At 39.7% G+C, this 22,668-nt stretch overlaps 1 protein-coding gene across 3 annotated transcripts in view; it reads left to right on the top strand.

Moving 5' to 3' along the window:
- Nucleotides 1-10,915: 10,915 nt before the first annotated feature.
- The window catches only part of HBS1L (HBS1 like translational GTPase), a 93,872-nt gene continuing 82,119 nt past the window's right edge, over nucleotides 10,916-22,668 (top strand). For all 3 annotated transcript variants that reach the window (XM_001099850.5, XM_015137402.3, XM_015137403.3), the window contains exons 1-2: nucleotides 10,916-11,089; nucleotides 15,114-15,179. In XM_001099850.5, coding sequence (XP_001099850.4) covers nucleotides 11,047-11,089; nucleotides 15,114-15,179 — 109 coding nt within the window. In that variant the 5' untranslated portion in view covers nucleotides 10,916-11,046. The remainder of the gene's footprint in view (nucleotides 11,090-15,113; nucleotides 15,180-22,668) is intronic.

Genomic DNA, 22,668 nt, shown 5'->3' with positions numbered 1-22,668 from the left:
ACCTGTAATCACAGCACTTTGGTAGGCAGAGGTGGGTGGATCACTTGAGGTCAGGAGTTCGAGACCACCCTGGCCAACATGGTGAAACCCCATCTCTACTAAAAGTGCAAAAATTAGATGGGGGTGGTGGCACATGCCTGTAGTCCCAGCTACTCTGGAGGTTGAGGCAGGAGAATTGCTTGAACCCGGGAGGCAGAAGTTTGCAGTGAGCCGAGATCACACCACTGCACTCCAGCCTGGGTGACAAAGTGAGTCTCTGTCTCAAAAAAAAAAAAAAAAAAAAGATTGAATATTTATCCAAAACAGATTGTTTCACTGAAAAAGACTCTTTAAAAAAAAAATTAGAGCTATACAGATACATAATTAACACCACAGAATTGAAGCAGCTGTCTTGTCTGGGGTAAATACTTGGGGTTCATCATCACGTGTCATGAAAATTTAGGACACAGACATACCTAAGGAGTTTAGGAGTGGAGGTTTAATAGGCAAAAGAAAGAGAAAGGAAACAAAAAAAGCTCTCTCTTTCTAGTGAGAGACAGGGGACTTCTGAGAGGAAGGAGCCAGCTGGTGGATGCGCTAGATTTTATAGTCAGGCTGGAGGAAGCAGTGTCGGATTTACATAGGACTCGCAGATTGGTTGAATAAGGTACAAGGTTTAGGTAGCTCAGGAGAAGATTGGCTGCTCCATCCTAATCTTATTATGCAAATGAACTCTCCCATTGTCCGGTGCCATCTTATTTGTTCCTTCCTGTACACCTGGCTGGCAGAGAAGGGAAGATGGAGCCGCCATTTTGAACACAATTGACACAACTGCTAGCATGTATGTCTGCAGCTCGATTTTACAGGCTGCTCTTTGTTAGTAAGCAAAATGACTTGGGGCTGCTTTTCATTAAAAGGAAAACCTTACCGAGGTTTTCTATACCCTCACTATCTAAATAATTTCTTTCTTTTTTTTTTTTTTTTGAGACGGAGTCTGGCTCCATCGCCCAGTCTGGAGTGCAGTGGCGTGATCTTGGTTCACTGCAATCCCCACCTCCCAGGTTCAAGCAATTCTCCTGCCTCAGTCTCCCTAGTAGCTGGGATTACAGACGCGTGCCACTATTCCCAGCTAATTTTTGTATTTTTAGTAGAGACGGGGTTTCTCAAACTCCTCACCTCGGGCGATCTACTCTCGCCCTTCACAGTGCTTTTCTATACAATGTCTGTAATCTATAGATAACATAACCAATTAGGTCAGGGGTCGATCTTTAACTACCAGGCCCAGGGTGTGGCGCCGGGATGTCTGCTTGTGGATTTCATTTCTGCCTCTTAGTTTTTACTTTATCTTTCTTTGGAGGCAGAAATTGGGCATAAGACAATATGAGGGGTGGTCTCCTCCCTTACTTTAAGGCACACAGGAGGGATACTTATTCTGCAGAGTCAAGGAAGGTGTCACAGAGTGTGTGATAGAAACTGGGCTGTCCTGAGCAATAAAGAAGGAATGAGGATAGATGGGCATTCTAAACAGAAGAAATAGTATGTGTGAATGTCCCGAGTCAGGAAGAGCATGACTGGACCTGCAACCATAAAAGTAGGGGCTGAAACATAGAGTTCCCCACGTCTGGTGGTGGAGAGGTGGCAGGTGAGGTGGGAAACCAGGCAGCATTGACATCATAGTGGAACTCGTATGTCCTTCTAAGGGTTTGGACTTATTTTGTAAATAATGTGTTTCCATTGAAAGATGTTTAACCTGGAGAACTGATTATTATTAGAGTTTAGAACAATATGAACTTTTGAAAAAGTATCATAAAGAACTCCTGAAACATCTTTATTATTATATTTCATGATTAAGTGCTTGACAGCCGGAAAGCCTAGGGTTGTTGGTTGAAAGAACCTATCTGTGCAGGAAGAAAATTTCACCCAGGTGGTATTTTGCTGGTATTCCCCATTTAGTGGTTCATGTCTCAGTGTAGAACTCTTTGACTTTTATTTTGTTGTTGCAGGGCATTACTCTGCCTTATCAAATGCATGACCCTATCATTACCTCTCCAAGGTTTTGGTATGTTCTACATGAAGCTCTATAATACCACAAAGAAATTAAAAATCACCCACTGAGTCTTCTTTGAAGATCCGTTTCAGCGTCCCTGAATACCTTTTTGTTTGCTCAGTTATGCTGTCAGCGCTTCTGTCAAACATGGAATTCCCAGATGGCCTCAAGTCCTTTGGGGGCAAAGCTTTGTCTTGATCACGGGATCTTGTCACAAGATCTTGCCAATTTTTACTTAGCTGAATTTCTGTCAAGAAACAAAGGGGTGGGGAGGGGGAGAGGGAGAAAGAGAGAGAGAGAGAACAATATGTGAGGAAAGTAGTCAGGGGGAATTGCAAATAGGAAGGTAAGAATATCATTTGTTCAGAGAGAGGGTTATAGAAGTAATTCGGGATATCAACAGGAAAATAAAGTCATCTGTTTATAAATTTTACGAATATTTAGTAACAATAATCAAGATGAGTAGATTCACATTAACGTGTAATAATAAGTATAATTCACAAGTCCTCAAAACAATTGCAAAACTGCAAAGGACCCCAAAGGATCTTCCCACACACCCATGACATTTTCTAGTTTGTAGCATAGGCCCTACTTTCCTAGACACTTAACTGGAAAATTCTAGAACTTTTCTTATATAACGTATCTAATGTCACAAGTATAACTATCCTCTATCCCTCCTTTTTTTTTTTTTTTTTGGAGGCTGTGTCTTGCTCTGTCACCTAGGCTGGAGTATGGTAGCACGATCTTGGCTCACTGCAACCTCTGCCTCCTAGGTTTAAGCGATTCTCCTGCCTCAGCAACCTCCGTCTCCTAGGTTCAAATGATTCTCCTACCTCAGCCTCCCAAGTAGCTGGGATTACGGGCTTCCGGCACCACACCTGGCTAGTTTTTGTATTTTTAGTGGAGACGTGGTTTCGCCATGTTGGCCAGGCTGGTCTTGAACTCCTGACCTCTGGTGATCCGCCCACCTCAGCCTTCCAAAGTGCTGGGATGATAGGCGTGAGCCACCGTGCCTGGCCTCATTCTTTCTTTCTTAATGACTAAGATCAATTCCTTCATTTCTTTTTAATAGTTATGGAGTACAAGCATCACTATAATTTATTTACCAAACCTCATATGAGTATTTAAGTAGCTAACAAAGATAGTGCTATTTCAGGAACAACAGAACATTTTAAGTGTAAATGGATCAGTAATTGTTTAGTTCTGAATAGAGGATGGAAGACTATATTCTGAGAAATATTGATATATTGTTAAGTAAATTCTAACTCAGCTGTATCACAGTGCTTAGTTTTTATTTATATCTTTAAAACAGGACACTATATGCTGGGCATAGTGGCTCATGCTTGTAATCCTAGCACTTTGGGAGGCGGAGGTGGGAGGATGGCTTGAGCTGAGGAGTTTGAGACCAGCCTGGGGAACATAGTGAGAACTCGTCAATACAAAGAAGAGAAAATAAATAAATAAAACAACACTGTGAGGCATAAAGGAAACATCTGAAACATATGTATATATTTCACATTAAATATAGTCATGAAAATTCCATTTAAGAAATTTTTGCATGTTTTGATTTGGTTTTTAAATTGAGGTATAACTTGTTACTGAAAGGTGCATAAATTTTAAATGTACAGTACAATAAAATTGTACACATGTATAAAACCTTATAATCCTAATCCAGATCAATATCTAGAACATCTTCAGCACCTCTGAAAGCTCCCTTTAATTCTCTCTTCCCTGACTCCATGAATATCTACTTCAAAAGTAACATTTTGACTTTTTCTAAGTTTATTTTTTTCAAACAGAGTTTTGCTCTGTCACCCAGGCTGGAGTGCAGTGGCAATCTTGGCTTACTGCAGCCTCCGCTGCCCAGGTTCAAGCAATTCTCCTGCCTCAGCCACCCGAATAGCTGGGATTACAGGTACATGCATGGCTAATTTTTGTGTTTTTAGTAGAGACAGAGTTTCACCATGTTGGCCAGGATGGTCTCGAACACCTGACCTCAGGTGATCTGCTCTCCTCGGCTTCCCAAAGTGCTGGGATTACAGGCAGGAGCTACAGCACTCGGCCTAAATTTTCTTTTGCTGCCCTGGCGATTATGTAGAGCAATCATTTTGACTTCTATCACTATAGCGTGGTTTTGCGTGTCCTAGAATTTCACATAAATAGAATCAAACAGCACATACTCTTTAGGTCTGGCTTCTTTTGGCTTGCTGCAGCCTGGACCTCTCGGGTTCAAGTGATCCTCCCATCTCAGCCTCCTGAGTAGCTGAAACTACAGGCACTGGAACTACAGGCACGTGCCACCATGCCTGGCTAATTTTTGTACATTTTGTAGAGATGAGGTTTCATCATATTGCCTAGGCTCATCTTGAACCCTGGGCTCAAGCATTCTTCCTGCCTCAGCTTCCCAAAGTGCTGGGATCGCAAGCATGAGCTACTGTGCCTGGGCTTGGTGCCTTTATGAGATTATTTTAACCATTCTAGGATCTTTGCATCTCCATTTAAATGACAGGATCTAACTGACAATTTCCACAAAAAAAAAACCTGGTAGGATTTTGATCGAGATAACACTGAATATAGATTAACTTTGGAGGAATTGACATCTCTCCCATTTAACATAACAATAGTGACTTTTCCAATCTATGAACATGGAATATCTCTCCATTTAATGTCATTTTCTGTATTTCTCTTAATAATATTTTCTAGTTTCCTAGGATTAAAAAAAAACTTTAAGTTTTTTTTTTTTTAATAGGGTCTCACTCTGTTTCTCAGGCTGGAGTGCAATGGTGCAATCAGGGCTTACTGCAGCCTTGACTTCCCTGACTCAAGCAATTCTCCCACCTCAGCCTCCCAAGTAGCTGAAACTGCAGGCATACACCACCATACCTGGATAATTTCTGTATTTTGTGTAGAGACAGGCTCTCCCTACATTGCCCAGGCTGGTCTCGAACTCCTGGGCTCAAGCTATCCTCTAGCTTTGGCCTCCCAAAGTGTTGGGATTACAAGTGTGGGCCACCACACCTGGCTGGATGATATTTCTATGCCAATGTGGCTAATACATTTTTAATTTTTATTTTTCTATTGTTTGTTTCTATTATATATAAGTCATACAGTTTCATGATTATATATACAATTTTATAATTTTATCCAATTATATATGAATTATATACCTTATATATAAATTATACATATAGTTGTATATATAATTTATACAACTGTATTCACAATTGCAAACAAATTATACAATGTATAAAATATACAATTTTGTGTACTGGTAGTGCCAATTAATTAATTAATTTTAATAGTTTAATTGTACAATTTTACCTTGAAATTTTTAAAAAAATTTACATAGCATCAAAAATATATGGAGTACTTGGCCAGATGTGGTGGCCCACACCTGTAATCCCAGCACTTTGGGAGGCCGAGGTGGGTGGATCACCTAAGGTCAGGAGTTCGAGACCAGCCTGGCCAACATGGCAAAACCCTGTCTCTACTAAAAATTAGCCAGGCCTGGTGGCGCGTGCCTGTAGTCCTAGCTCCTCAGGAAGCTGAGGGAGGAGAATTGCTTGAACCCAGTGTATGTAGGTGGCAGTGAGCAGAGATTGCCACTGCACTTCAGCCTGGGTGACAGAGTGAGACTCAGTCTCAAACAAAAACAAAAACAAAAACAAAACACACACACGGAGTATTTAGAATTAAATATTCCAAAATTGTGCAAGACCAGTCACTGAAAAACAAAAAGCATTATTGAAAGAAATCAAAGGAGACCTATATAAATGGAGAGAGATATGTTGTTCCTGTGTTGAAAGACTCAATGCTAAAATGTCAGTTTTCCCCAAATTGATCTATAGAGTAAGAAAAATACAAGTTAAACTCAGAAGGAACATGTGTAGTAATTGAAAAACCTCATTTAAAAACACCTATGGAAATACCAAGGACCTAATATAACTAAGAAAACTTTGAAAAAATAGAACAAAGTTGGAGGATTAACATTACTCGATTTTCAGATTTATGAGGCTGCATTATCATGACAGCATGGTAGTAGTGTTAAGGTAGATCAATAGATCAGTAGTAGATCAGTAGTATATCAATGGTCCAGAGACACACTGACACCAACAACTGATTTTGGATAAAGATGTTGATGCAATTCAGGGAAGAAAGGACCTTCTTTTCAACAAATGGTTGCAGAACAACTGAATGTCCATAATAAGCAAGAAATAAACTTTTTTTTTTTGAGACAGGGTCTTGCTCTGTTGCCCTGCTCACTGCAACCTCTGTCTCTCTGTCTCTTGGGTTCAAGCGATTCTCCCACCTCAGCCTCCTGAGTAGCTGGGACTACAGGTGCGTGCCACTATGCCTGGCTAAGTTTTGTGTTTTTTATTAGAGACGGGGTTTCGCCATCTTGGCCAAGCTGGTCTCCGACTCCTGACCTCAAGTGATCCGCTCACTTCAGCCTCCCGAAGAGCTGGGATTACAGGTGTGAGTCACCACGGCCAGCCAAGAAATGAACTTTGATCCAAACCTTTCCTCATATACAAAAATCAACTGAAAATCAACCATAAACCTACATGGAAAATCCCAAATTGTAAAACTTATTTTAAAAAGGAGAAAATTTTTGTAACTTTAGATCAGGCAGAGATTTCTTAGTTATGAAATCAATAGCATACTCTATTAAAGAAAAATTTGATAAACTGGACTTTTTAAAAATGAAAAACTTCTATTCAAAAGACACTGTTAACAGTATAAAGAGATGAGTCATGTACTGGAAGAAATATTTCCAAATTTTATATCAGATAAAGAAATTGTATCCAGAATATAGAAAGAACTCTCTACTACAAACACCCTATTAAAAACTGACCAAAGATGCAAAGACTTCACCAAAGCTGATATATGGAACTGTCAAATAAGCTAAACATCTTTTTATTTTTTTTCCTCAAGACAGAGTCTCGTTCTGTCACCCAGGCTGGAGTGCAGTGGTGTGATCTCGGCTCACTGTGACCTCCACCTCCCGGGTTCAAGCGATTCTCCCCCATCAGCCTCCCGAGTAGCTGGGATTACAGGTGTGTGCCACCACACCCAGCTAATTTTTTGTATTTTTAATAGAGATGGGGTCTCACCATGTTGGCTAGGCTGGTCTCAAACCCCTGACCTTGTGCTCCACCCATCTCAGCCTCCCAAAGTGCTGGGATTACATGCATGAGCCACCGCGCCAGGCCATAAGCTTAACATCTTTAGACCGTATGAAGTGTTGGTAATGATGTGGAGAAGATAGAGAAAATGGAACTACATTGCTGGTGGAAACATAAAATGTTACAACTGTTTTGGAAAACAGTTTCACAGTTTCTTTAAAAAGCTAAAGATAACCAATCATATCATTCTGCTCCTAGGTATTTACCCAGGAAAAATTAAAGTTTATGTTTATATGAAGATTTGTACACAGATATTCACAGAAGCCTTATTTGTAGCCATCAAAATGGAAAACAACCCAAATAGCTCTCAATGGGTGACTGGAAAAACAAATTGTGGTATACCCACACAGTGGAATCCTCCTCTAATGAAAAGGAATGAACTGTTGATTCAAGCAACTACAAGGGTGAATCTCAAAATAATTATGCTGAGTGAATTAAGACAGATAAAAAACAACACATACCATATGACTTCACCTGTATAAAATTTTAAAGAATGCAAACAACTCATAGTGACAGAAAGACGAGCAGTTATTGTGAGGGGCCATGGTGAGGAAGCCTTGATGGGCAGGAAGGATCCTTGGATATTCTGGAATTTTTATTCTGGATATAAAGGTACTTTAGGAAACTTTTTAAAGTCTGGATATGTTCATTATCTTGATGGGGTTGATAGCTTCACTGGTGTATACATATGTCAAAATGTATCAAAATTACACATTATATGCAGTTTATTGTCAACGATACCTCAATAAGGCTGTTAAATTTTTTTTCAGTAATGTAGTTATGCTTCTTTCATTCATAATTTTTTTCACAAATCAATACAAAATGATTTGTATTGTTATTTATGACATTTAACCATTCCATAGCAAGATAAATGTCATTTTATTTCTCTTCTTTTACTCATTAATTCATTCAGCAAACATTTAAAGTGCCAGACATTAGGGTGCTGGAGAAACAAAGATAAAGCTTTGTAATTAGTGGGGGTAGAGAACTGGCATCTATTGAGTACCCACTCTGCAACACCTACTGTTTTTTCATACATCATTTACTTTTCACAAAACAGATGACATACATTTTCATATATATCCATTTTACAGATGAAGAAATTAAATCCAAAGGGATTAACAGCAACAAAACTGGGACTGAAATCCAGGTTCATGATATTCCAGAGTCATAGTACTTTCCATCAAAACACAATACCAGAGTCTTTTTTTTTTTTTTTCTTTCTTTTTTTGAGACGGAGTTTTGCTCTTGTTGCCCAGGCTGGAGAGCAATGGCGCGATCTCGGCTCACTGCAACTTCTGCCTCCTCGGTTCAAGCGATTCTCCTTCCTCAGCCTCCCAAGTAGCTGGGATTACAGTCGCCCACCACCATGCACGGCGAATGTTTTTTTATTTTTAGTAGAAGACTGGGGTTTCACCATGGTAGCCAGGCTGGTCTCGAACTCTTGACCTCAGGTGATCCACCTGCCTCGATGTCCCAAAGTGCTGGGATTACAGGTGTGAGCCACGGTGCTCGGACCACACCTGCAGAGTCCTGAGGGGAGTGTAACAGTCCTAACTTTTTCTGAAGAAATCAGTGAAGGCTTTGCTATTGAGGCTCTATTGTTTGAGATGCAGTAGAGGCTGTGCAATATTTAGAGTTTTAAAGGAGTGCATTATTGACGACCTAAGGGCAAATTATATATTATCTGGCAGAAGTAATGTTTTCTTATTCATTGCTTCTGTAGCACTTTGCTTATGTGGTCTATTTATAACTCATTCACTTCATACCTCAGTGAGTTGTAGTTAAGCTTGCAATTGACAATTACAGTGGAGTGCAAGCTGCCATTTGTATTTTAATAACACGATTTTTTGGGGGGGGCGGGGAGGACAGAGTCTCACTCTGTCGCCAGGCTTCAGTGCAGTGGTATGATCTCAGCTCACTGCAAACTCTGCCTCCTGGGTTCAATCAATTCTCCTGCCTCAGCCTCCCGAGTAGCTGGGACTATAGGCATGCACCACCACGCCCAGCTAATGTTTGTATTTTTAGTGGAGAGGGGGTTTCACCATGTTGGCCAGGATGGTCTTGATCTCTTGACCTCATGATCTGCCTGCTTCAGCCTCCCAAAGTGCTGGGATCACAGGAGTGAGCCACCGCAGTCGACCAATAACACAATATTTTTAAGCACCTACTATGATCTGTGATAAAACCTCTTATGTGGATAAATTATTCACAGCTCGCGAGTTAGTATTACTATCTCCATTTTACAAAGAAACAGGTGGCAAAATAAAAATTACCTAAGGGTATAAAATAATAAAAACACTTAAGCCATATAACATTAGCAACTATCTCTATTTTTTTTTTATCTTGGAGCTACATTAAACAACAATTTTTGTAGTCGAATACATTCAAATGCATGAATAAATTACGTTCCAAGCCACTTACAAATATAAACTAAATTTGGATTACTCTTATTTCTTTCTATTGTGCATAGCAAAAAGCTGAGTAAGCTTTTAATTATCTCTAGAATTTGACATTTGCCTTTGATGTGAAGTATCATCATTTCAAAAACACAAGCTAAAACTGAAGTGGTTTGTTCAGTATAATGAGGTTGGTTTCTTATATAACATTATTAACTTTATGTTCTAAGAAATGAGGACATTTAATAGTGGGTTATAGATTCATGCATCAACAACATTCATCATTACTACCTAAGGCCAGTGCTATGTCTAAAAACCTATATTTAATACAATGTTACACACAATTATGTGTTCAATGAATGTTCAGTGAATCCTTCTTTATGATGCTAATAAATATCGTTTATATAGCTAAAATCGTTTACATAGCTAAGGGCAAATCGTTGTTTACTGGAGATACTAATGCCGAACGGAGTGAATACATGAAGTTGTAAATTATATGAAAGCAGGGTGACCTATTATAGCCAGAGTCTCAATTTAATAATATATACCCGTTTAAAAATAGCCTTATTTCCTCCTCTAAAGCTTGGACTCTTTTTTTTTTTTTTTTTTTTTTTTTTTTTAGATAAGTTCTCACTTTGTCGCCCAGGCTGGAATGGAGAGGCCCGATCTCAGCTCACTGCAGCCTCGACTGCCCGGGCTCAGAGGATCCCCCCACCCCAGCCTCTTCAGTAGCTGGGACTATAGGTCTGCATCACGGGGCCGGCTAGTGTTTGTATTTTTTGTAGAGACGGAGTCTCGCTATGTTGCTCAGGCTGGTCTCAAACACCTGGGTTTAAGCGATCCGCCCTCCTGGGCGTCCCAAAGTGCTGAGATGACAAGCAGGAGCCACCGCACCGGCCTGGGCTAAATCTGCTACCAAGTTTACACAAGTTTGTTGAATGCCTACTGTGTGCCTAATTAAAGATCAAAGTTTGATAAGACAAGGTCCCTGCTCTTACTGAGCACATAGCTTTCTCAGGTTATCAGAAACCACATTTGTAAAATAATCCAGAACGCTGGCGTAAGTAGGTCAAGTTTCCCCGCTTGCAACATTTAGTCCAAACCAGTCAGTTCTAGGAGGCGCGATTTCCCCATCCCCCTCCGTCGCCCAACCTTTGGGTGGGGCCACGCCCAAAGGCTCCCTCCCCTCTTCCCGCCGTGCGCAGCAGTGCGCATGCGCCCTCAGGGAGGGGACCAGTGACCCCCCGCCCAGGCTTTGCCGTCGCGCGGTGCACAGATAAGACGTCGCGCTTGCGCAGGCGCTCGGCGCAGAGGCTTGCGGGAAACCAAGATGGCGCATGGGGGTTCTCCAGGGCGCAGTTGGCACCTTATCAGTATCTAAGCGGAGTGTTTTGGAAGGAGTTAAGGGGCTGTGGCAAACGCCCTCTCCGCCGTCATGGCCCGGCATCGGAATGTTCGAGGCTATAACTACGATGAAGGTAGGAGGCAGGGTCATGCCGGGACGTTCTTTTGCGGTTACAGCTGGGATCCTAGCCCGTTGGCATCTACTTCAATCTGTGAGTTTCTCGTCAGTGGTGCCCTGTCGGAATTGGGAGAGCCCAGTTGGGGAATATTACAGGCCTTCTAGTGCCGCCAAATGCCGTCGTTTTAAAGTCATGATTTCTGCCCTCTGGTGTTGATTTTGTTTGGGGAGGGAGAGGTGCTGAATAGCGTCATATGGGTAGGACATTGGTGAGGTTGGGATCCGGTGATATTTAGTCACGTAAGCATTATCACCTCTTCCATTGTTTCCTCCCATGTCGGGCACTCACGTGCCTGCTTCTAGCTCCTCTCTTTCAGACCCCCTTTGAGAAATGTCCTTGAAACGTTGCTTATTTGTAAAACACAGATTGACAATGCTTACATTCAACAGACCTGTACCTGTGCTAGATTTACACGGTAAATCTTTTCTGTGTGTCCATACATACTTAGTGCAGAACCAGTTTGCGCTAATTTATTTTTCAACAAATTTCAAAGTGGAAACTTAGGAGATAGTAGAAAAGACACATATTTAAAAGGCCCAAATAATGAGTCGATCAGATGATCGTGAAGTTTATACTCAGTTCTTGGCTGGTAATGCTTGATGTAAATGTATTTTGAAATGTAAATAAACGGCGGTACTAGAAGAAAGAGTGTATGGGAAAGGACTTTTTGATATTAAAAAATGAAATAAAAGAAAAATGTCTATATGAATGTTCTGTAGGAGTTAACAGGAGTTAGAATTATTTTTAGGAGGAGCACATCCCTCTTCATGCAGTAGATAACTATAGGCATCACCAAGCATCACATAAACTAAAAATATAAACAAGTATGAACTAATGCAGAAGAAGAATAAAGACCTATGCTTTGCAAAGTGCAGAACATGTAATGCTTAATATGTTGGTGATTGTCGTTGGCACCCCAGTAGATTATTATGGAACATCAGTGTGCTCTAACTAGAATGAGGGCAGCTAACACCCTGTTCTCCATTTGGAACCTGTGACTTCAGTCCGTCTAGAACATGTGAATTTTCTGGTGGTTACTTTAGAATAGAGGCCCTTTTAAATAAGTATTGCAATGGATGGTGTTGCATGTGGACCATTGTCACCTAAGAAATGACTTTAGACTGAGAGATATTTTTGCAAATATAAAGTACATGAATAGGCCTAATTATTATTCGTTTCTTTAATAGTTGTTTATCATTTCCTCAACCACCATTAAGTTAGTGCTTAGAGTACTGTTCTAAGCTTTGAGGACTGACGGTAAGGTATTTGAGGGTAGTCTAAAAGGAGAAGATTATACCAGTTACAGATTATTAGAGTATGAAAAATGCTACAAAAGGTACTGAGAAAACGCTATGGGAGGGATACACAGATGAGAACACTTAATTCAGAATGGATTGGGGGGAGTAAGCAGGATTTCTATGTGAAGGAATGCTTCATGGAGAAGAGGTGGTTGGCCTCAGGGAGCACCTTGGCTACTTGAGGTCAGGTTGTCATGTTTCTTTGGAACAATTGGTGACATCATAACCAAGCTGTTCCTGTAACATTAAGGAGGTTCATCCCCTTTTCTTGTTTATAAAAGTTGTACTCATTATCAAGGTCCAGTTTATTTCTCTTCTTCCCAGTTAGGCTTTCTCTTGAATTCTCAGAATAATAATTTAAAAATTCTCTTAAGTAATACAACCTCATTAGAGAGAGTGTGTGTTCTAAAACCTATTGGTTTCTCTACTTAACTCCCACTTTGTTTTTCTCTGTAATTTATATAATACTTTACATGACTGCCTCAGTCACTGATTTAAAAGTCCCAGGAAGGCAAAATCCATACTTTAAGTGGCTGACATAGTGTTCTTTACATGTAGTAAATAGTCCATAATTTTGTTGATTGAGGAAACAAACTACCAAGATTGCAGGAAAGAATTCTTTTCATCTTTTTATGTGGTGGCACTTTAGGGTCAATTTCAGCATTGACAAGCTGACTTAGTAAAAAAAGAGTCTCATTATGTTTTTTTTTTTTAAGAGACGGGATCACACTTTGTTGGCCAAGCTGCAGTGTGAGTGCAGTGGCATGATCATAGCTCTCTGTAACCTCCAACTCCTGGGCTCAAGCAGTCCTCCTGCCTCAGCCTCCAGAGTAGCTAGGTCTATAGGCATGTGCCCCATGGCTGGTTGATTTTTTTTATTTTAGTAGAGACAGCATCTGGCTGTATTGCCCAGGCTGGACTCAAATTCCTGGGCGCAAGTGAGATCCTGCCTCCTTGGCTTCCCAAAGTACTGGAATTATAGGTGTGAGCCACCATGCCTGACCTATTGTTGTCTTCAGTATCTGAAAATATTTTGTTTGTGAATGGCCCCTTGTTTATTTTCAAATAAATTTTTATTAACTTGGGATTGTGATCTAATAATTTATTTAATCATATATCTTTTTGCCCAATAGTAGCATTTATCTAATTTTTCTTTGCTGTAAGCATTTGGTCTCAGCCTTTGAGCATGCTGTTTCTGCTGCATGAATACCCTCAGAAATTAGCTAACTCTATCCTTTGGGATTGGTTTGGATTTTATATTCCTGGGGATCTTTCCCTGGCTACCCCACTCCCAGTTCTAGTTTTGTCGTTCATGTGTGTGTTCCCAAATTGCTCTGTGTTTCTCACGTCAGGCACTTACCACGTGGTTTTGTAATTGCCCATTTTCTTGGGTGTATACCTTGTCAGATTTTAGGTGCAGTGATAACTCGAAATGTGTTCACTGTTATACCACAGTTGTCTCAACTACTCCCTGGCATGGTGTTAGTGTTTGTGAAGTGAAATTTATGTAAATATATTTATGTTCTTTGTGGGTTTTTAGTTGTAATTAGTTTGATTTGTTAATTTATGATAAAACAAATATTAATCTAGTTCCACATGTGTGCCAGGTGGCTAAACCAAGTCTTGCCCTGAAGAAGCTGATAGTCTCATGTAGTGAACAGGCGTAGTACTCTGTAAATTGGGTAAGTGTGCTGGAGGGTAACAGTGGCAGAGGGGCTTACTGCTTTACCCAGAGTGGTCAGGGAAGACTTGTGCAAAGAGGAGACATTTGAGCTAGAACCTTAGCTAGCAGAAAGAAATGGCCTAGGAAAATCAAGGCAAAGAGCATATCCCAGGAAGCAGGAAAAAAAGGGCAATTAGCCATCAGTGGGTGAGCATAGGGGTTTAGGGTAAGCTGGTTTGTATGGATGCTACTTAGCTCTTCATGAAGAAATACTACTTTCGTGATCTATTGTATACCCCCATGTTAGTCAGTTCTGTGGAAGAGACGTGCTTTGGTTATAGAGGGAACTTGGTAAAAAAAATGGTTTATTTCAGATTTTTGTCAACACTGGAGAAACTAAGTATTTTTTTTCTTTTTTCTTTTCTTTCTTTTTTTTTTTTTTTTTTGAGATGGAGTCTCTCTGTCACCCAGGCTGAAGTGCAGTGGCGCGATCTCGGCTCACTGCAACCTCCACCTCCTGGGTTCAAGTGATTCTCCTGCCTCAGACTCCTGAGTAGCTGGAATTTCAGGTGTGCGCCACCACGCCCAGCTAATTTTTGTATTTTTAGTAGAGACGGGGTTTCGCTATGTTGGTCAGGTGGGTCTCAAACTTCTGACCTCATGATCCGCCTACCTCGGCCTCACAAACTGTTGGGATTACAGGCGTGAGCCACCGTACCTGACCTCAGCTATGTTTTTTATAGGATTATTATATTTGATCCTATGAGGTGAAAACTTGGGACCTGGGTAACCCAATTAATTTAACAACTGAAGAACTATATATGTCTTTATAAATATAATTAGTAGATAACTATTTTGTGGGTGAAATTCTTAGAGTTTTTTTGAAAATAGACATTCTAGATTCCTTAAATTTTGGATAAACAGTTTATTTTGGAGAGGATTCAGATGCTTCCTCACTAGTAACTAAGAATATAAAAAGAACTTGTAAATGAATTTATCTCTTTTGTCTTTATTTTAGATTTTGAAGATGATGATCTCTATGGCCAGTCTGTAGAGGATGATTATTGTATTTCGCCATCAACAGGTGAATTTTAAAAAATAATTTGATTCCTTTGATTTGGTGTTTAAAAACATAAAGTAAATGTTAGTCGTTCAAGGACTAGAAGTGTTCTGTGAGACTGTAATGTATAACACTTAAAAAGTTAATTATATGTTAATTTTTAAAGGCATATAAAATAATTTCTTTACCTGTGAGTAGAATTTAAACTTGTGATTCTGTTATTTAGTTTTAAATAATATAAAAAAGACTTTGGCTTTTTTTCCCCAGCATACTTTGCATCCTGCAGTTAATCTAAATATACTAAAATGGTAATTTAGTCAATAATGAAATTCTGAAGCCTCTAGAGGCAGGCAGCCATTATATCCTCAAGGATCCTTTGAGTGTTAGAAACATGGAGGTCTTATGCATAGACTTTCCTTTATACAGTACTTTAGTTTATCTATTGTTAAACAGTCTGGTAAATAAACCAATACATGTAGTTCAGACTTCTTTTGGAGTCTGATTTGGAGAGGGATTTGGCATTCATATTTCTGTATGATTCCACATTGGAGCTGTATCTTCTAGATTATCAGCCCAAAGATTTCTTCTCTGCCACCATATAAGGAAAACATTCATATATTCTTCCCTGCAAAGACTGCGTCATTAGTCCTGATCCTTCTCTCACTTATTTCCCTAACACTACCCTTGTCTCCAAATTTCAGCCTACTATCTACACAGGTTAAAATGCCCTGCTAAATTTTAGTATGGTATAGGCTGGGTGCAGTGGCTCACGCCTGTAATCCCAGCACTCTGGGAGGCTGAGGCACGTGGATCACCTGAGGTCAGGAGTTCGAGACCAGCCTGGCCAACATGGTGAAACCCCGTCTCTACTAAAAATACAAAAATTAGCCAGGCATGGTGGCAAGTGCCTGTAATCCCAGCTACTCGGGAGACTGAGGCAGGAGAATCACTTGAACCCGGGAGGCGGAGGTTGCAGTGAGCTGAGATCACCACATTCCAGCCTGGGCAACAAAAGCTAAACTCCATCTCAAAAAATGGAAAAAAAAAATTTACTATGGTATAAAAAGAGGGTATAATAGTATATTTACCTATAGTTGAATGTAGCATAAATGTAATTTATAAAACTCATTTTTCACAAGTTTAAAGATTTAATAAACATTTCTTTCAGAGCCTTCTGCCATGGTCTGAATGTTTGTGTTTATCTCAGATTCACATGTTGAAATTCTAACCCCCAAGGTGATGGTATTAGGAGGTGGGGCCCTTGGTAGGTGATCAGGCCGTGACGGTGGAGCCCTCATAAATGGGATTAGTGCCCTAATAAAAAAGGTCCCAAGGAGAACTCTTGCCCTTCTATCATGTTAGGACACAGCAAGTGGGTGCTATCTGTGAGCCAGAAAGTGGGCCTTCACCGCACACAGGCTGCCTTGATCTTGGACTTCCTAGCCTCTGAACTGTCAGAAATTTCTGTTTGTAAGCTACCTAGTTTATGGCATTTTGTTATAGCAGCCTGAATGGACTAAGACATCCTTGTCTTAATTACCTTCTAGTCTGCTGGGCTGTCTTATAAACTGTACCTATTTTCATCCCATTTTTAGCCTCTTCTGACCAAATATGTCCCTTCTGACTTTTATAATTTCTTTTTCTTTATAAAGGCATAGATATGCTAGAAGTTATCTTTATCGTATCTACTCTTACCACCTTTTTCCTGTTAATTGGTTATTCTGAAATGCATCTAGCTCTTTATTTACAGGCCTGCCCTTCTGGTCAAGTACTTTTCTCATTTAGCTTAATCGTGGCCTTTCCTCTCATCTTTTAATGTTTCACTGTTATCAGTCCATATTCTGTTAGGAGATAAAGATTGTACCAGTTATTTTATCAGAAAGTATTTAACATAAAAAGTTGTTAACCAGGTATTATAGAACAAAGAATGCAAAAAGTGCAACCAGGATATCAAGAAGGTAATAAGTTCAGGAAGCACTTTACTGTCCCTAGTTCTTGGGGGAACAAATGGCAAGGTTGACATCACCTTTTAGAAGCTGGTGGAGGTACCTTGGAACTGTGACTTAGACCTTGAGGAGACGGTTTTTTGCTGCGTTGCCTCTGAAGTTTTCAAGAGGGACTGTGGGGCCAGGACTCAGACCTCTGGGCAGGGAGGCACTGCATGACTGATGCTGGTGCCTCAGAAAGCCCCTGAATCTTAGAGCTGGGATTCAGTCTTTTAAAGAGGGGATTCCAACCTACTGGCTGGTTGTGTTGTCTGGGGAGTGAAGAGGCAGATTGAAGCTGGTTCTGGGAGTTTTTGAAAAACCGAAAATGGATATTAATTGCAGTTACTGGAAGAAACTGCTTCTGGAAGGTGAAGTGAGTATTGCTGGGGTGATACTGGAACAAGAAGCAAAGGGAGAGGAGCATGTGCCTGCCTTCTCTGGCTTTCCAGTGTCCCTTTAGTATCTCCTTATTGGATGATCCTAAAAGGGAGCTGGGTATCAAAGAAGAAACGTGCTTTGCAGTGACTTCAATCCAGCATCACAAAGCTTAGTAAAGGATGGTAGGTTAGAAGCTGAGAGATGGCTTAATAAGCAGCATTCCTTTATAGCTCCTTATTCAGGGATTCAAAAGAGAAAAGACATTTTATAGTGATTTAGGAATAAAACAATTTCACATTTTTCTAGGAACCTCTTAGGCATTTGCCCTTTGGGGCTTCTATAATTCAGCATCACAGTTGACTAGGTAACTTAAATATTAGAGGTGACAAAGTGATGTCTGGTAATGCTATCCTCATCACTTGCATTCTAAGCACATTAGAGAGCATGGCATATTCATAGAACTGAGAAGATGATATGGTTATATTAGATTTGAGTTAAAAAATCTCTAATACATTGATAATGGATTAAAGGTGGTATATGGGTAGATGTAAGTAGACTCGTTAGGAGAGTGTTATATGTATTTATCTAGAGGAGATGAGGCTATTTAGGACAGTGTTCTCAAAGTGAACCATCAGCATCACTTGAGAGTTTGTTCGAAATGCAATGTTGGGGACTCCACCCAAGAGTCGGAAACTGGGAGTGAGGCATAGCAGATGTTTTAACAAGCCCACCGGGGGTATGCTCGTGATATGCATTGAGAACCATTTGTTGAGGGCAAGAGTGGTAGCATTGGATTTGGAAATACATTCAAGAGAAAATTTACAGGAGTTGAGGTCTACAGGACTTGGAAGTTGGTTGAATATGGCTTTGTGTAAGCGTGGAATCTCTCAGATGGGGGATTACTGAAAGACACCTTAATATTGCAGGTTAATATAGTCATTTAGGCTTCTCTGGATAAATGTTATGTTATCTTGAATAATAAGCTAACAGCACAGAAAGTCAGACCTTCAAAGGGTGTTTCTCTGAGATTTGCATTTATGGCCTAGCTTTCTTGAGGACAGGGTCAGAGTTTATCCATGTGTCTCTCATAGCTTTTGATGTGGCTCTTACCTGTGGTTTGTATTCAGGACAGTCTGACTCTTGAGAGTTACTTTTCGAACACACCAGAAGCCAACTGATCTTATCAAAGCAGGAGATAGTTAAATGTTTTTGAGTTTCTTCTGTGAAAAACTGATATTTTTAACAAAAGCATACGACTTTGGATTTTTAAAATTTTCAAAACATTTTAAAAATAACAGTAATATCAGATAAGAAACTTAACTTTCCTCTTTAGTGGTATATTTTCCAAGTAATTTTCAATAAAAAATGAATAGTTTTAGAAGAATATTTTCCTTTCTTAAGCAGCTAATGTCATTGAATAGCTGATTATATTCATGGTGTAATGAAGTCTGATAATTGAATGACTTTACCAATTAATTGGAATTTCTCTCTAAAATTCATCAGCATGTGTATATTTTTTTGAATTCTATTAAGCCCAGTTTTCCTGGTCTCACTACGCTGCCCAGGCTTGCCTCAAACTCCTGAGCTCCAGTGATCCTCCTGCGGTGGCCTCCCCAAGTGCCAGGGTTGTAGGTGTACGTCACGATGCCCAACCTAGGATGGTGATTTTTAAATGTTAACTTTTCTTTCTTTTAGAAAGATTGACTTTGATACTGAGTATTGAACCTATGTCAAAGAGTGGGGGTAGCAAAAAGTTTGTATGTAAAACTTTATTTGAATGGTGATGTATTTTGTTTCAGCGAATATGATTAGAAGTAATCTTTATTTGCTCCATTCTAATTTCAAACCTTTATTGTGTGTTTTTTTTTTTTTGTAAGAAAAATGTTATTCTAATACATTTATAAATTAGTTTGGTATAAGGAAGCTTGTTTAAAGTCTTGTTCACATAACTTGCTACAACAGTATGGTGGGTAAAGAAAATAACCCTGACTGAAAGAGTATGGGAAGGCTTCTGGAAGGAGTTGGGATTGAAGCTAGTAAATTTGGGAGTAAGAATGGCATCCCAGCTAGAGGAAACAGTGTTGCTTAAGCAGTGACCTGTAAGTGAGGCTTGTTTCATCAGACTACCAGGATTAATGCACGTGGCAGGAGGAAACAGGGCTAGGAAAGAAAATGGGAACGAAATTGTGAAAGACAGTTTTTAATTTTGTGTTTTTAGTGTCGACTGATTGGAGTTTTTTGAGTAAGGGAGCTAGTATTTTGTGCAGATAATTGATCATGGTCCACAAAGTGGTGTATTGGTGTGACAGAAGAAAGGGAAGACTTGTAGGTCACCAGTGTTTCTTAATCTTACCTTGTGATATGAATCTGCTGGGAATAGTTCTTTTTTTTTTTTCCTTTGAGACAGAGTCTCATTCTGTATCCTAGGCTGGAGTGCAGTGGCATGATCTCGGCTCACCCCAACCTCCACGTGGCTCCCAGGTTCAAGCAGTTCTCGGGTCTCAGCCTCTCAAGTAGCTGGGATTGCAGGTGCCCGCCACCATGCCTGGCTAATTTTGTATTTTTAGTAGAGATGGGGTTTTGCCATGTTGGCCAGGCTGGTCTTGAACTCCTGACCTCAGGTGATCCACCTGCCTGGGCCTCCCAAAGTGCTGGGATTACAGGCATGAGCCACTGTGCCTGGCCGGAATAATTCTTAGGAATACAAATTTCCTGCTTCATTCCAGCACCACTGAATCATAATCTCCAGGGGAAGAAGCCTAGAAAGCTGTATTTTTAATGAATGCCTCATGTGATTTTTATTTTAAGGTGTTTAGGAAACCATTTTAGGAAGTTTCAGGTGTTAGGTTTTGAATTCTTTGCACTTTTATGTTTGTCAAAATGCCTTAAGTTTTGAAAATTATAAGTGTCCATTTTTTCAGAAAGCACTTCCATCAAAGTTTGTGATTTACAATTTTAGAGAATAGCATTTTGTATTTATCATTTTCTCATCATTACTTTCTCTCACTCCATTATTTCTTGTATTTGTTGCTTTTGGGGCTCTCAGTACAATTTCAGAGGTTTGGACTGCTCCCCGCCTCACCCACCCACCGTTTGAAAGTAATGGAAAAACCTGCAGTTACTTTTACACCAACCCAGTGTTTCTCCTGGGGGAATTTTCTTACTCTTCCCCCCACCCACCCTTCGCAAATCCAACCATTACTACTTCCAGAATAGTGGCCACAGTATAGGTTTCTGAGTTGGAATTATGTGTTGGGTGTGTGTGGTGGTACAGGACCAGCCCGACCCCATTGCAGAAAAAATAGCTCCTGGCAGGCAGAGGAGAAACCTGTACATTGAAAACTTCCTGTTCCCTGTCAGTATTTCCTGACTGAAACTTGTTAAGGGAAACATCTGATTTCATGCCTCACTTAATTTTTTAATTTGTTTTGGGTTTCTCCCTCCTACTTCATGGGTAGGAGGAGAAGTTGGGGGAAGTATGTTTGTTACTTTTAGACTAAACTGTACACAGTTTATTAAAGCCAGGAAAGCACCAGGGACCAAAGGGCCTCATTTATACCACATTAAATCTAAAATGCTATGAATTGTAAGGTATATCATTATTTTAAGGACCACTTTAAAACTGAAAGCTGTCAGTCTAAGTATTATGTAATGCTAAGATGTCATTTGATTGAAAGACACATCTCTAATTCTGAGATTTGTAATGTGAAAAAAAGTTGTCCTCTTAGAGAATTGATGAAATAGGATGTCTCTTCTGCTATTTAGCCATGCTGACTTTATACCAGTGTTGTTATCTCCTTGCACAAGAGGGGGGAAATAGAGAGGTATATGCAACATAACGTGCATTCTTAAAAATCTTTGTGATCTTCAGAATTACATGGAAAAAATAAGATCAGGACAAACCACTCCACCTGTAGAGTACTAACAGAAATAATCATCTTAATAAAAATGCTTGCACATTTGAAAAGATAAATTAATTTCCTATTAAGTATTCCAGTAAATATAGGATTTTACACTTTAAAAAAAATGGTGAAAGGAGATAGGAGATGTAAGAAAGGGTTGAAACTAAAGAGTAATATTGTAAATGCTCACAGACCTTGGAGAGCCAAGCAGTAAAGGCTGCCCAAACAGGGCACATGTCCAAACTGAGCTAAGGGGAAGAATGTGAAGCTATGTGGCATTACAATACAATTATACTTACAGTATAATATTTCTCTGTGGTTGGTGTTATCGGACTTTATATGTATTATTATTATGCAGTGATGCAAAACCTTGAAGTATTGGGAGAAAAATTTCATAAACTAAAGCATCCTCAATGTTACACTTTCATAGCCCATTGACATGAGCTAATTTGTTTTAAGGAAACATGCATTATAATAGAATGGATTGAATTCTGTCAACTGTTCTTTATTAATATTTCTCTTATTCTGTTCTTGTTCAGGATCTCTTCCACCTCTTCAATTTTCCCTATATTTCTACCTCCTTTATTATAATGCTCCAGTCTTCATTGGTTACTTCTGTGCTTCCACAGTGCTTGTTGTCTGGTATTACTCATTTGGCTTTTAAAATAAATCATTAGGTTTTTCTTCTTTGCCTTCCCTCCTAATTTGTAAGGCCATTGACTTTTACAATGAATACAGAGTGCTTATGCTTTAACCTTCTGAGTATAGGTGTTACACATACACTGCAGCTTTATGTTCTATGCATTATCTATGCATTTTGATGTCTTTTTCTCTACCCCTAGTGTGATTGTATATCTATAAATTTTGAATGTAGCTTCCCTTTAATAAGTAATATCTTCCTGATAACCTATACACAAGTCAATGAACTTAACATGTTTTGTGCTCTTATAGAAAGCTAGATAATACCTCTAATAATACCTTGCCTTGTGAATATCATATCTGTATTTCTGTCCTTCTTAACATATTCTTTAATTTTATTCCTTTACAATTGAACACAGTCTCCAGGATTCAGTTCAGTGGCCATCCAGTAGAGCTGAAAGCGTTAGTACTTTGGATATGCCTGTGGTTTTCTCTTTTGCTCACTTGTATTTCTTTTTTTTTTTTTTTTTTGAGATGGAGTCTCGCTCTGTCACCCAGGCTGGAGTGCGGTGGCCGGATCTCAGCTCACTGCAAGCTCCGCCTCCC

The sequence above is a fragment of the Macaca mulatta genome, chromosome 4 (genome assembly GCF_049350105.2).
Source record: "Macaca mulatta isolate MMU2019108-1 chromosome 4, T2T-MMU8v2.0, whole genome shotgun sequence".
NCBI lineage: Eukaryota > Metazoa > Chordata > Mammalia > Primates > Cercopithecidae > Macaca > Macaca mulatta.
The sequence above is the reverse complement of the archived record's forward strand: the minus strand, read 5'-3'. Positions and strand labels throughout refer to the sequence as shown.